At 40.0% G+C, this 11,159-nt stretch overlaps 1 protein-coding gene across 12 annotated transcripts in view; it reads left to right on the top strand.

Moving 5' to 3' along the window:
- The window catches only part of PLEKHA7 (pleckstrin homology domain containing A7), a 149,422-nt gene that overhangs the window by 29,130 nt on the left and 109,133 nt on the right, over positions 1 to 11,159 (top strand). The window contains exons 1-2 of one of the 12 annotated variants that reach the window (XM_080595762.1): positions 7,363 to 9,531; positions 10,991 to 11,027. The exons of 10 other annotated variants lie outside the window; for them this stretch is intronic. In XM_080595762.1, the coding sequence (XP_080451888.1) occupies positions 9,501 to 9,531; positions 10,991 to 11,027 (68 nt within the window). In that variant the 5' untranslated portion in view covers positions 7,363 to 9,500. Of the gene's footprint in view, positions 1 to 7,362; positions 9,532 to 10,990; positions 11,028 to 11,159 lie in introns of those variants that run through there. One more of the 12 variants, XM_080595763.1, reaches the window with a different exon arrangement.

Raw genomic sequence — 11,159 nt, 5'->3', positions numbered from 1 at the left:
CCTCCAGCCTTTGCTGCAGCGTGGACTTTTCCCACCCCAGATGCAGGAGCCTGCATTTGTTGTTGCTGCATGTGGTAGGTTTCCGTCAGCATATTTTCCAGCCTGTCAGAAGCCCTCTAAATGGCAACTCTGTCCTCTGGTCTAGTATTGTTGAAAACCGTGTCTTGTAGCAATTTTTGAAGGCTTAGTAGGCTTGGCTTTTGGTCAGCTCTTGCTTTGGGTTCCTCTTTAGTTCTGCATTGTGAAGAATGGCTATAAAAAAGTATGGTAAATCAGCAACCTTCAAGATGTAGGAATTTTAGCATCTTACTGCGCTGGAGCACGGAGTGCTGAGCCGTTCTGTCTCAGTTTGCTTATATAACATAGCACAAGTAAGGGACTTTGCATATTTGACAAACGTGGAAGATGAATGCTTTTGTGTAAGAGATTTTTGTGTGTGTTTGAAGAATGGTAGAGAGCTCTGTAAGAGGTGTTTGTCGGAATCTACATTCTTTGGTGCTTTCCTGTGTAGGAGCTAAAATATTTGTAAGTAAATATTTAAGCTTTCAAAAACCTGCTGTTTTTTTAAGTCAAGCTACTATTACTGAACTCCATTACTGTCAGCGATGCTATAGCAGAACTTCAGTCAAGTTAGAGTAGAATTAGAAATGAAGAATTTAGAGAATAAAAAAAAAGTGGTGGGGGAGGAGAGGGGTTTCTGAGGAGTATTTCCTAGCTGAGGAAAATGTCATTGCTTGTTTGAGACATCCAACTGGACATCTGTGAAACTCTCTTAAGCCAAGAAATAGGCATTGCTCAACCAGAGCTTTGTTAGCAGTTTGAAGCAGCAGAACAAAAACCTACCTGTAAGAAGACTACTGTGGACTTAAAGAAATTATTTTCAGAATCTAAGCAGTTTTTAACACATTGTACATTACACACTGTAATGCCTTCACGATGTGGGAAAACCATATTCTTTTTCCAGCAAACTAAAACATGACCTGAACTTTTAAGGCTTTGCTGCCCTCTGCTCTACAGTAACGCTCATTATCTCACGCTTACCGCTCATTTAAAGGGCAATTAAAAAAAAAAAAGTTACATCTTAGCCCACATAGTACCTTAGCATAGCGAGCTTGTAACAGATTATCTTCTAATATGCTTCTGACAAAGTTTTCTTTTGCATGTTCTTGATTCAGAAGAAAATAGGTTCTCTGGATTTTTAAAGGATTGCCAAATGTTCTGGAGCTGGAAAAGCTTAATTTCTCAGGGTCTACTGATACAGGAATTAGTGGCATGCCGTTTTGAAATAGTCCTTTTTTTTTTCTTTTCTTCACTGAGTTACATTTCTATGGAAACAGATACATTGTAAGATTCTTGTAGAGAGGTACTTAAAATTGCGAAGTAGTAATAATAGCATCTGAAGAAAAGATGGAGGTAGCTAAATTAAGCATTCCTTTAACTTTCTTATATTAACAGAGTATGTTGCAGTCTTGTTTATGTGGCAGTTCTTTGCTGCTGTAATGTATGGAAGTGTAGTTATATCAATGTTACATATGGAAAAAAATAATCCATTTACCAGTAACTAGCAGGTGACTTTCTCTGATGTAGCAGTTAATTGGTATCCAGTGTCCTTGAGAATATTTCATTTCAGAAGAAGTACCACTGCTTATAAACGCGCTCTGTTTTTCATGTGTCTTACTTTATTTGAAGTATTTTGTTTGGGGGTGGCAGTCCCTGTCTCATCTCTGGTCTCGTACGTTTATGCACAGGAATGACGGTTTTGTGACCCATTTCAATGCTTGGCATTCAGGCCTGCCAGCTTTTAGCTGGTAACCTCCTCCCTCCAGGAAAGCTGATGAGAAAGCAGCACAGCGTGTACAGGTGAGCCCACATCCTGCTGGTAAGCTTCCTGTGCTCCTGTGGCTTGGCAGGTAGCAGCTGTCTCTTCTCCAGCCGGCAAGCAGGAGCAGGGAACAAGCAGTGAACTCCGCACTCCTTCGGTATAAGGTGTTACCACTTCTGCCTGCCAGCCCCAGCGCAGAAGGCAGGTGGGCAGACACTCCTCTCCCAGGCTACACGAGAAGTCCTGGCAGTGTTTTTCCTCTTGTGGGGTCAGGCAGAGCTAGAAGCATTAGCCTGAAGAAGGATTCACGTGAAAAGGGAGTGCAGGGAATTAGGAGTGGGTGCAAGCAGGGCAGCTGTTGGGGTGTGGATCATGAAGAGGCACACGAGGACAGCCGTGCCAGGTCGTGCCAAAGACAGGGTTCTGTGGTGTAACACTGCTGTTCCCTGTGGCCCAGGTGCTTGGAAAAGGATGCAAGAACAGGACAAACAGATGGGGAAAATTCTTCCACTACAATTTGAAACGCAAGTTGCTGGAGGGTAGGAGAGTTTAAGACAGAGGCTGTGTATTCAGCTTCGGTGGGTTTTCCTTCTGTGATTAAAACAAACTGTGTCATCAACAAGATCCTTTAAGAGTTTTGAAGTTTAATTGTGTATGGAATGAAGAAGCCTGTCTGTTGGACCCCTCCTGCCCCCGAAAATTATTTTGATTCTTAGTTTCATTTGACATCCCCTCATTCCTGTACCCAGTTATGTTCTCTGAGCTGTGGAGTAGGGAATAGTCCTAGTGAGATGGTGGTTAGCAGAGGACTGTAAGACTCTGGAGCCAGTAGAAGAGCTATGAGACTGCAAATATAACTGCATTGCTAAATATTTTACCTAGAGAACTAAAGCTACCTGGAATCATTGTGCAGGAGGCTTGGCAGGGACACTGGTGTCTGCATGTTGTGCTCGTAGCTATCTAAAAAGTTTTCCAGGAAAATAACAATAATAATTTTAAAAAGCTCTGAAACTACATTTTAATTTAGAATGCAAAAAGTTAATATGAAACTATTGTAATTAGTTATACCTGGCTTAAACTTTTAAGTCCTTTAAACCTTTAAGTCCTTGATACTATTGAGGCTTCTTGACTACATTATCAAAAGATAATTGTTTGAATCCTTATTCATGTTGATACTAATGCAGGCACATGTCAAATATGCTGTTGGTAACTCTGCTTTCTATCAGCTTATTGATTGTAATAACCTCTTTGCTTCCACTTGAAAATTTTTTCTGAACGTGAGCTCGTGGTTTTTCTGCAGCACCGTAGAAGACAAAAGCAAATAAAAATACCGTGGTTCCGTCACTGCTTTCTTCTTGACTCAATAATTAATATTCTGATTGCTTGTTTTAAGTGATGACTACCAATGGCATTTGTTGGTAATTTGAGTGAGAAACGAAGTCAAGGAGCAGCTTCATGACAAAAGGACTGTTTACTCCTTGCAAGGTGTGCTGTGAGATTACATGGTTCTTTCTCATAATCTTGTCTGTAGTGAAAATAGTGAGTGTGCAGTACTAAATTTATGCAGCTGAGCTTCACCAAATTGATTGGATACTCATGTAAATTGCATTTATATTATTTCTCCAAACCATGTCAGTGACAGCTTTCAGACTTCGATTCAATATTGCTTTGCTATTTCATAAACGTTGCAGAAGAGCTATTTGGCAGAGAAGATGGAATTTCACGAACATGTTACTCACCAATCTTCAATCAACAGTAAATACTTTTAAAGGGTTTGGGCTTGAGAATTATCACTCTTCATTCTTTGATTTATAATACAGATGTCTACAGTAATAGCTGGCTTTCATTGATAAAGGCCAATAACCAACCTGATACCTGAAAGGCTGACTGTAGTCCATGGATAAGTCCAAGTAATAAATTTTGCCATAGAAACTTGGTCCTAGATATGTTGTCCTTTAGCTCTATAGAGAGAAGAGCCTGTTTATTCATCTTTAAAACAAACCAGCAGTTGCCAGTCCTTTCTAAAATTTATCCTGTCTCTGCTACATTGAGCAAACACAAGTAAAAGGTTTCTTTGTTAGGGACAGTGGTATATAGTTTTTCTTATTGATTAATCTGTTTCATGTTATCCCGAGAGAAAAATCTTCCTCTTTTCTTAAACTGTTTGTTTCAATGGAAAATTTTTGCCTTTTAAAGATTATTTTAGATGTTATTTGTAAGATCTGACAGTTAGAAATGTTTGAAATATTTGCAGGTTGATTGCAACTTGAAATAACAATTAAAAAAATCCAATTAGACATAGTTGGAGCAGAGAGTGGTTGGTAAGTATGCTAATTACTTTTCAGTTTGTATTGTCAGTTGTTGCCTGTGTTCATGAGCACAATATGAACAAAATGGATGTGTCTTACTCATAAAGATTTGGACGTCCAGATAGGTGTTGATCTTATACACCGCTCTTGTATTTCACAGGAAAGAGAGGTTATTACCAACCAATTGTCTGCAAAAGAGATCTCTGTTAAAATGAACCTGCAGCAAGCTACTAAATTATTTTGAAAAGCTGAGAACTGGAATTTTAGACTGTTGTGCTGTAAGAAAGGAAAAAAATCTCATTCTTTTATGAAACAGTTCTTGGGAAATCAGTTGTCAGGGTGCTTGCTGTGCACTTGGGGTTACCAGTGGCCTTCAGTAGCCTATAAGTGGGTGGCTAGGTGATATTACTGTGCGAAAAGCTAAGCTTTTTGCTCTGTCTCTTAGGGTTTAATTCAAATCTTGGAATTGACTTCATTTCAGAAACGATTATGCCATTTCTTGAGCCTTTTCAGATCACGGATAGGGATTGTACTGGCTCACTTAGACAATGCAAAGACAGACACGAGATAAGCTGCAATGGAAAAGTTAGAAAGGACATTGAACTTTTTTTGTCATCCCTTGGCTCCTCTACCAAGTGGAGGAATGGCTCTAGCTGGGTTTCTGCATGAAGTGAAATAGGTTCACGCTCCTGCATGTGATTCTTTAAGATTCCTGTGTTCCGACAGGTCGGCATTCTTTTTAACCAGGGTACAGGCACAGCAGTGTATTTAAACTTGTACAGAAGGCAACTTTTCAACAAAAGGATACAGATTTTGCAGAATGAAGTATGGTTATGTACTAATGAAAGACTTTTAAAATAAAAATATTTCCCCCTTTCACTTAAGCTTTTATCCTGCCTGAGCTTGCTTGTGTACGCTGGTTAAATAGGATGCTGCTGCTGCTGCATCTAAGGTTGCAGTGCGGTTACGTGGTGTTCCTGCTTTGAGTAGTTTTGATTAATATAACCAGAACTCAGGAAAAAAAATATCCTAGTTTTGATCTATTTCTGCTAAAGCTATTTTAACTGAGGTGCCTGAAGTAAATGAACATTATCACTTTTCCAGTAAAAGTTGGATCCAGTCACTTCTTCTCATGGGTTGTCTGTTCATTTTGTTACGGTGCTGGCTGCCTGAGGTCTAACAGCTGGGAAGGCGCTTACGGGACTTCTGTCATTCTCTGCTGACCGTGGCGGGTACGTGGGATGGTGGTGCTCACGCAGAAAGGTCAGGGGAGTGGAAAATAAACAAGATCTTATACTGAGACTAACTTCTGGGGGAGTAGTCTAGGCTGCCCCCACCTGAATACTGGGACATTTTTAGTGTTTCTGTTCTGTGATTGTAATAGTGGCATGTAATGCAAACTGGGTTAATCTGTAATCTTAGTATATGACAATGCTAAAGCTTTGGTTCCGTCTTTGCAAATGAGAGAAATTCAGAGTTTTTCTTCATTCTGCTTGCTGATTTTTGCCTGTCTGCATTTCTGGTGTTGCGAATTTATGCAGTATCTAACCTACTTACACTCAGCATAGGTACCGTGCATCGCGCATTTCTTTTATTTCTCCTCACTTCTTATGCTGATATTTATTCAGCAAAATGTTACTTAAGCACTGTGCCCTCTGCCTTCGGATGGACTAGTTTCTACTACTGGTTATGCAGCAAGACAGCAGTGCTGGCTCGTTGTGCTGGAAGCAAAGCCACGACCGACTGTCTGGCTTATCTGATGGCTGTTGGTTCAAAACCGCTAAAATTGCAGCTGGGTTTCTCTCTCTGCACTTACCAGTCCCATAATACTGCAGCTGCGTGGATTTCACTTGCTGAAGCGCGCGCTCGCAGGTCCGCAAGTAGGTGTTTGCGCATTTTGAGAAGTTTTGTGGCTTCAGAGATATAAGAGGATCCAAAATATTTATATTCTTAATGAACAGTCATGAATTCTTTGCATGAGTGGTGTTATGAAATACGAGTAACTACATGAGTTAGCTTTTGTTTCTAGTATTTGCAGACAAGAGGCTGGTGTCTGCAAGCACCTACTGACTCAGTCGAGCTCTCTGATTTTCACCACATCATTTAAACTCCCTCGCGGACTGATTAACTGGCATCTGTCTTGTTTTGTTTTCCCTTGGAAGGGTGAGAGTGTTTGTTTGTTTCTATTTTCCTGTACCTACCGGATTGTGTTAGAACAGCATTCCCAAAATTTCTTCATTTCTAAGTGCTGGCTTGTACCGACTCGTGGCAATCTAGCATCTGTTGGTCTCCTGCCATCCCTGCTGTGTGATGTAGGCAACTTTCCCTCCTCTGGTATTTGTGTTGGTCGGTTTGTTTTCAAACAGAGCAGCCCTACACCCTACAAAATAAGGGGCTGAACGAGGTGCGTGTTAACGCTTGTCTTCCGCGTGCAGTGGGTCGACCAAGGCCCAGCTGGTGTAGCGCAGCACCGGCCGGAGGCAGCGGTTCTCGGCCCCGGCAGCGTGGCCACGTCTGCGTGGGGACGTCGGGGCGATGCGGTGCCTGGCCGTATTCCCCGTCAGCCACTCGGGGTCACACCAGATACGCCAAGTCCTTCTTTTTACGTGCTCCTGTTTGACATTTTCTAAATCTGGATGATCAAGAATGGCACATGATATACCCGATCAACTGTGTTTCAGCAAGACTTGAAGACTCTTTAAAATATTTCCTTGTCTTTTCTGGAAGTACCTGTCATGATGTACACTGGCATTGAGTTTTGTCTTTTTCACTTCTATGTCCAATGCTAGGGTGCCTGCTGCTTACAGAGCAGCGTATTGTTGGATGTACATTAGGTATCGTCTCTGCATTTATCTAGTTCAGTTGTTAGCTCATGCTTTGGATCTAATTTTGAATGTTGTATTTCCCTTGCTTTTTAAGCCTGCACATTTCTTTTACTTAAAGTTGCGGTTGAATTACGTCCTTCATACGGAACTCTTTGTTCGATAAGTAACAAAATTTCTTTGTGCTATATTAATTACACACTTCCACCTCTATTAAAAAAAAATAAAAAAAATCTGCTAATCTGTAACAGCGGGATACAAGACTGGAGTGAAAAATAACTTGGGAATGAAAGTTTGTCTTGCCCAGTTTGCCTTTTTATCAGATTCACCCCACCCCCCTCCTTGCCCCGAATAGACAAGCCGTCGTGCAGTTACTCCCGCTTCTTTTAAGTTGATTTTAGGCTTTTCTATCTCAACATGGCCATGACTATTTCATTATATGTTTGAAGAATTGACTTGTTGAAAATGGTGGAAGTCATGGTTTCTAATAGCTTCTGGGTAATTATTTTATATAACCTCAGCTGACCTCATCATGTTTCTTAAACCAAACAGTACTTAAAAGAACAACAAACTGCAGGACTCTTGCTATTACATTGTCATTGTTACATAGTAATACACACAAATGTATGTAACAGTTTTAAACCTAGTAAATTTTCTTTTAGATGAAGAGCTTGATTTTTTCCTCTACCCTGTTCTGATTCTGGCTGCTTGTAATGAGGCAATCCTTCTCCGGAGCTCCAGCTGTTCCTAGCCTGTGCTGCTCATTGAAAAACCCTGCTAGCAGAGGAAATGTGGTAAAGCCCTGTTTCTGTCTTGGCCAGGCTAGGTGTACGGGGAGGAAGAAAACGTGAGGTTTCTGGAGGAATAATAATTCTGTTAGAAACCATAAACGTTCAGGAGATGGGCTTTGACTTTGCAGCTACTTTGTCTTTGATGTGGTAAGTGTCTGTTTGCTATGCAGCGAGTATATTGCTTAAAAACAAGGATGCTGCTGGTTTGTTTTAATCTTCTTATTGTAAACCCTCAAATTAAGATAGGGTCAGTCTTTCCATTCAGTGTAATCTGAGTCTGATTTGAGAAGATTTGAGAAAATTGTTGTTAACCATCCTTCTTACCTTAGCGGAGGTAGAATTGCCAAGACGTGGTTAAGAAAAGTTTAACTACATCCAGAAAACCTTTGCTGCTGCTTTTGGCTGGTGTTGGTGTGCATGCACGTTTCTTTGCTCTGTCCAGAAGCACCGTGTCACTGGGACTGCCAAGGCACGCAGAGTGCATGCAGTATGCCAAAACATACTGCACGTTAACCTTCTAGCATATCTGTTCTGCATTTTATGGGTTAAAAACCTTCATTTATGTTTCTTGCAGCTTCTGTTTTATCAAAAACAGTGTTGTTGTTGTTGTTTTCTTTTTCCCCTTTCCTTCTGGATGTTTGTTCTTTCAGTCTTCGCTAACATCTAGGAAAAGGGCAAGTGGCAGTTTATCTTCACTTTGATGGAATCTCAAGATTTCTTCCTTTAAGCAGCGGGTGACTAATAGGAGATGGTGTAAAACTGCAAATCGATAAGGTTCTTAGGTAAATTGAAGCAGGGAACATGAAGTGAATAAGAAATAAATAAAGATGCACTTCTGATGTTTCAATTCTGTGTAGGTGTTCTCGAAGAGAAAAGAGTGAAGGGCTTAGTGCGTTTTTAAAGGCCATGTACAGGGACAAAACTCTTGCAGTTGAGCAGGAGGTTGTGACGGCATTGCACTCGGACTTTTGGCACTCCTTGCTCGCCTGTCTGCTCTCCGCTGAGAGTTAACTGTCCCTGTGGGTCTGCCAGCATAGAGGCATTATGTGGTCTCTTCCTAACCTGGTCTGTCAGTGGGCTGGCCTACCTTATGCTCTCCAGCATAGTTTTCAAAAACTAAGATGATTTTGATGGGACTGGACCAAAGAACAGGTACGTGGGCAGTTGCAGTGGCTGTTCGGAGGGGGACGTTGGCCTTTCCAGGAGTGAGGCAATGAGCGTTTGGAGGTGCTGGCTGCAGCAATGCCTCAATTGCAGCACAGTCTGAAAAGTGTGAATGCACTCGTAGGAGCCTTTAAACCAAGTTTTTCCAAGCATGGTGATCCTTTTAATCTCAAACCTGCTGTTAATCAGTATAGACTTAATTGATACAACTTACTTATAAACTGAAATCTATGCAGATTTTGAACTTGTTGATTTCATAGCTTATAAAATAGTACAACTGGCTTTGTTGTAGATTTTTGTCATTTATACACTGTGAAAGGCCAGAAATATACGAAGTAAGACTTTCACAATCCTTACAGCTGTCCTGGCAGTTTTAAAATTACTGTTCCTTCTAAGAAAACTGTGGAGTCTTTGAAGCCATGGTATTGTCGTCTTTGTAAAGGGGATGAGAAGAACACTAAGAACAAACAAAACTTCTTGGAAAATTGTTCTTTGCAAGAATTTCATAGATCTTGAGTGAAGCCTCAACTCAGGGACTCAGGCCACCGCGTAGATTCTGCAGTTGTCATCATCTTTTCAAAATGTATGGAGTATGGAAATGATACACAATCTGAGCGTATGGGGTAGGTGCATAATTATTATTTTATTATTATATATAAAATTATTATTATATATAAAATTATATATCACTTGTCTAAATACTCATTAGTGTGGTACTTCTTGAAAAATTATACGTGTGAAGTAGTATAGTTCTCCTATGAAACTCTGGGAACCAAATAAGAAGACTGTGAAGTAGTGTAGGAATGCTAATGTGAAGGGGGGAAAAATGAACAGCAGCGATGGCTCGCTCCAGAGCAGCTGGGATCTCACTGTTTTGTACGAATAGCAATGCGTATTGTCACTTAACACTTGATCAGAATGGTTTGTGCTGCCATCATGAGGAAATGTATTACAAGTAGCTGCTTCTACCATGCGGTTCTCATTCATTATTTAAGCAGTTTTAAGACAAGACTGGTGAAGCTCCTTTTAAGTTTCTTTGAGTATGCCTACAGAATTAAGAGCATATCTTGGATAATTAAATTAATTAAAAAAAAATCTTTAAAAATATTTCAAGCACCAGCATTTGGAAAATACAAGGTAAAATGTAAAAGTGAATCTGGGCAGCTCTGGTGTTTGGATTTCTGCACTTTTGGTGATTTTTTTTTTTAAAGATATCCAGTGAAGCCTGCAGTATACTTTTCGTCTGAAATTTAGAAGAAAAAAGCATAGGACACCTTCTGTAGCATTCTGGATCCATTATGCTGCTTTTAGCCTGCAATGCAGAAGGAAAAATCATATAAAATAACCCATCATTTATGATGTGAAGTTTATGACGTATGTTTAATCTGAACAACCACTTGGAAGCTCCTTTAATGGGATTACAGTGGTTCTCTCTATGTTAGATGGCAAAATTTGTTTGTTGGAACAAAAATAAACTGGGAATGATTTTGTCTTTAGGATGTTTTTCACAAAACTGACTCGGGAATAAATCAAAATTTCAAGTCTTTTGTAGGATCTTAGAGAGTAATAGATTACAGGGTCTCTGGTATTCCATCTGTAATTTCTCTATAGCACCAAATGTTTACCATGTGTGTGGGAAACGTTACCTTGGGTCTAGAGAAGTCCTCTGGAGGTTTTTTGTTTGTTTTTAAGTACTTCTAGAGCCATTATAATTTTGAGTTTCTTGCATAATTTTTCTTCCTTTGCCAAAAGCATAAAACTTATGCAAGCTTTTCACGAGGCTTCATGTGGCTTCAAGGTTTTTCTCTATGCAGAAAAGCAGTTTAGCTTGTTGGTGCTTCCTTCTTTTTGTACATTCTTTTCTGGATGACACAGCCAAATTGGAAGACAGGTCCACAAATCATCACATGCATCTTATATATGATCTTGTTCCTTTCTTTTTAGGGGACATCAGTATCACAGATGCCATAGTTTAATGTTCCCTTCTATTAACTTATAAAGCATAAAAGCTGATGCAGTTGTATTGCTTTTTTCATCGTCCTAGTTTGAAGACTAATCTATCTCCCTTTCCCCCTTTTTAAGTGAGAAAACCACTGAAGTGTAATAGAGGAGCCTTGAAGTAAGTTTGAGATCTTTAATTTGTTGAATTTAAATGCGGGGGGAAAAGAGTGCTCACTTGTTTGAGGCGGAGGTGGTCCTGCTCTGTGTGATTTTGGTAGTATATTTATCAACCATTCCCTTTTAGAATTAA

This window comes from Anser brachyrhynchus, assembly GCF_964034855.1.
Source record: "Anser brachyrhynchus genome assembly, chromosome: 5".
NCBI classification, from domain to species: Eukaryota; Metazoa; Chordata; class Aves; order Anseriformes; family Anatidae; genus Anser; species Anser brachyrhynchus.
This window is presented reverse-complemented; position numbering and strand designations above follow the sequence as displayed.